Source organism: Fulmarus glacialis, unplaced genomic scaffold, assembly GCF_000690835.1.
Source record: "Fulmarus glacialis isolate BGI_N327 unplaced genomic scaffold, ASM69083v1 scaffold22572, whole genome shotgun sequence".
Taxonomy (NCBI): Eukaryota; Metazoa; Chordata; class Aves; order Procellariiformes; family Procellariidae; genus Fulmarus; species Fulmarus glacialis.
The window spans coordinates 909-1,420 of record NW_009198734.1 but is presented as its reverse complement, the minus strand read 5'-3'; the positions used below and the strand labels follow the sequence as shown (position 1 = coordinate 1,420).

Sequence of the window (512 nt, the reverse complement as noted above, 5' to 3'; positions counted from 1 at the left end):
AGGTTCTCCAGACCGATTCAGCTGTGCCGGGTGGCGGGCCAGGCGGGGAGGCGGCGGTGGCAGCTGAGGGTGGGCCGCCGTACAGGGGCAGCACAGCACCACCGGGAGCAAAGGCAGTGCTGGGGATGAGGAAGGCGAATTGCCCATCGGAGGCTGGCAGCAGCTGGAAGCCACCGTACACCTTGGCTGTGTCAGTGCCCGGCTTGCAGGGCATGCCCGGGAGCGGCCCTGCACCGCTGCCCGGTGGCACCAAGGGTGGCCCAAAGGCTGCGGCTGGTGGCAGCGGGGGCGGTGGGGGGGGCGCAGGGTAGTTCATGGCGTTGATCTGGGTCATGCAGCTGGCCAGGTGGCCCAGGAGCCGGGTGCGCACCTCAGTGTTGACACCCTCGCAGGTGGAGAGGAACCGCGTCACCTCGTTCATGCACTCGCTGAAGCCAGCACGGTACTTGCCCAGCACCGTGGGGTCTGTGCTCAGCGCGGCTGTGGGGGGAGAGAGGTGCACAGCGGTCAGC

At 68.9% G+C, this 512-nt stretch overlaps 1 protein-coding gene across 1 annotated transcript in view; it reads right to left on the bottom strand.

Annotated features, from left to right (window-relative positions):
• Nucleotides 1-512, bottom strand: part of LOC104073312 (transcription factor HES-1-like) — a gene marked incomplete at its 5' end in the record, with an annotated part of 1,662 nt that overhangs the window by 245 nt on the left and 905 nt on the right. Inside the window, one exon of the mRNA XM_009573029.1 lies at nt 14-480. Within this exon, the coding sequence (XP_009571324.1) occupies nt 14-480 (467 nt within the window). The remainder of the gene's footprint in view (nt 1-13; nt 481-512) is intronic.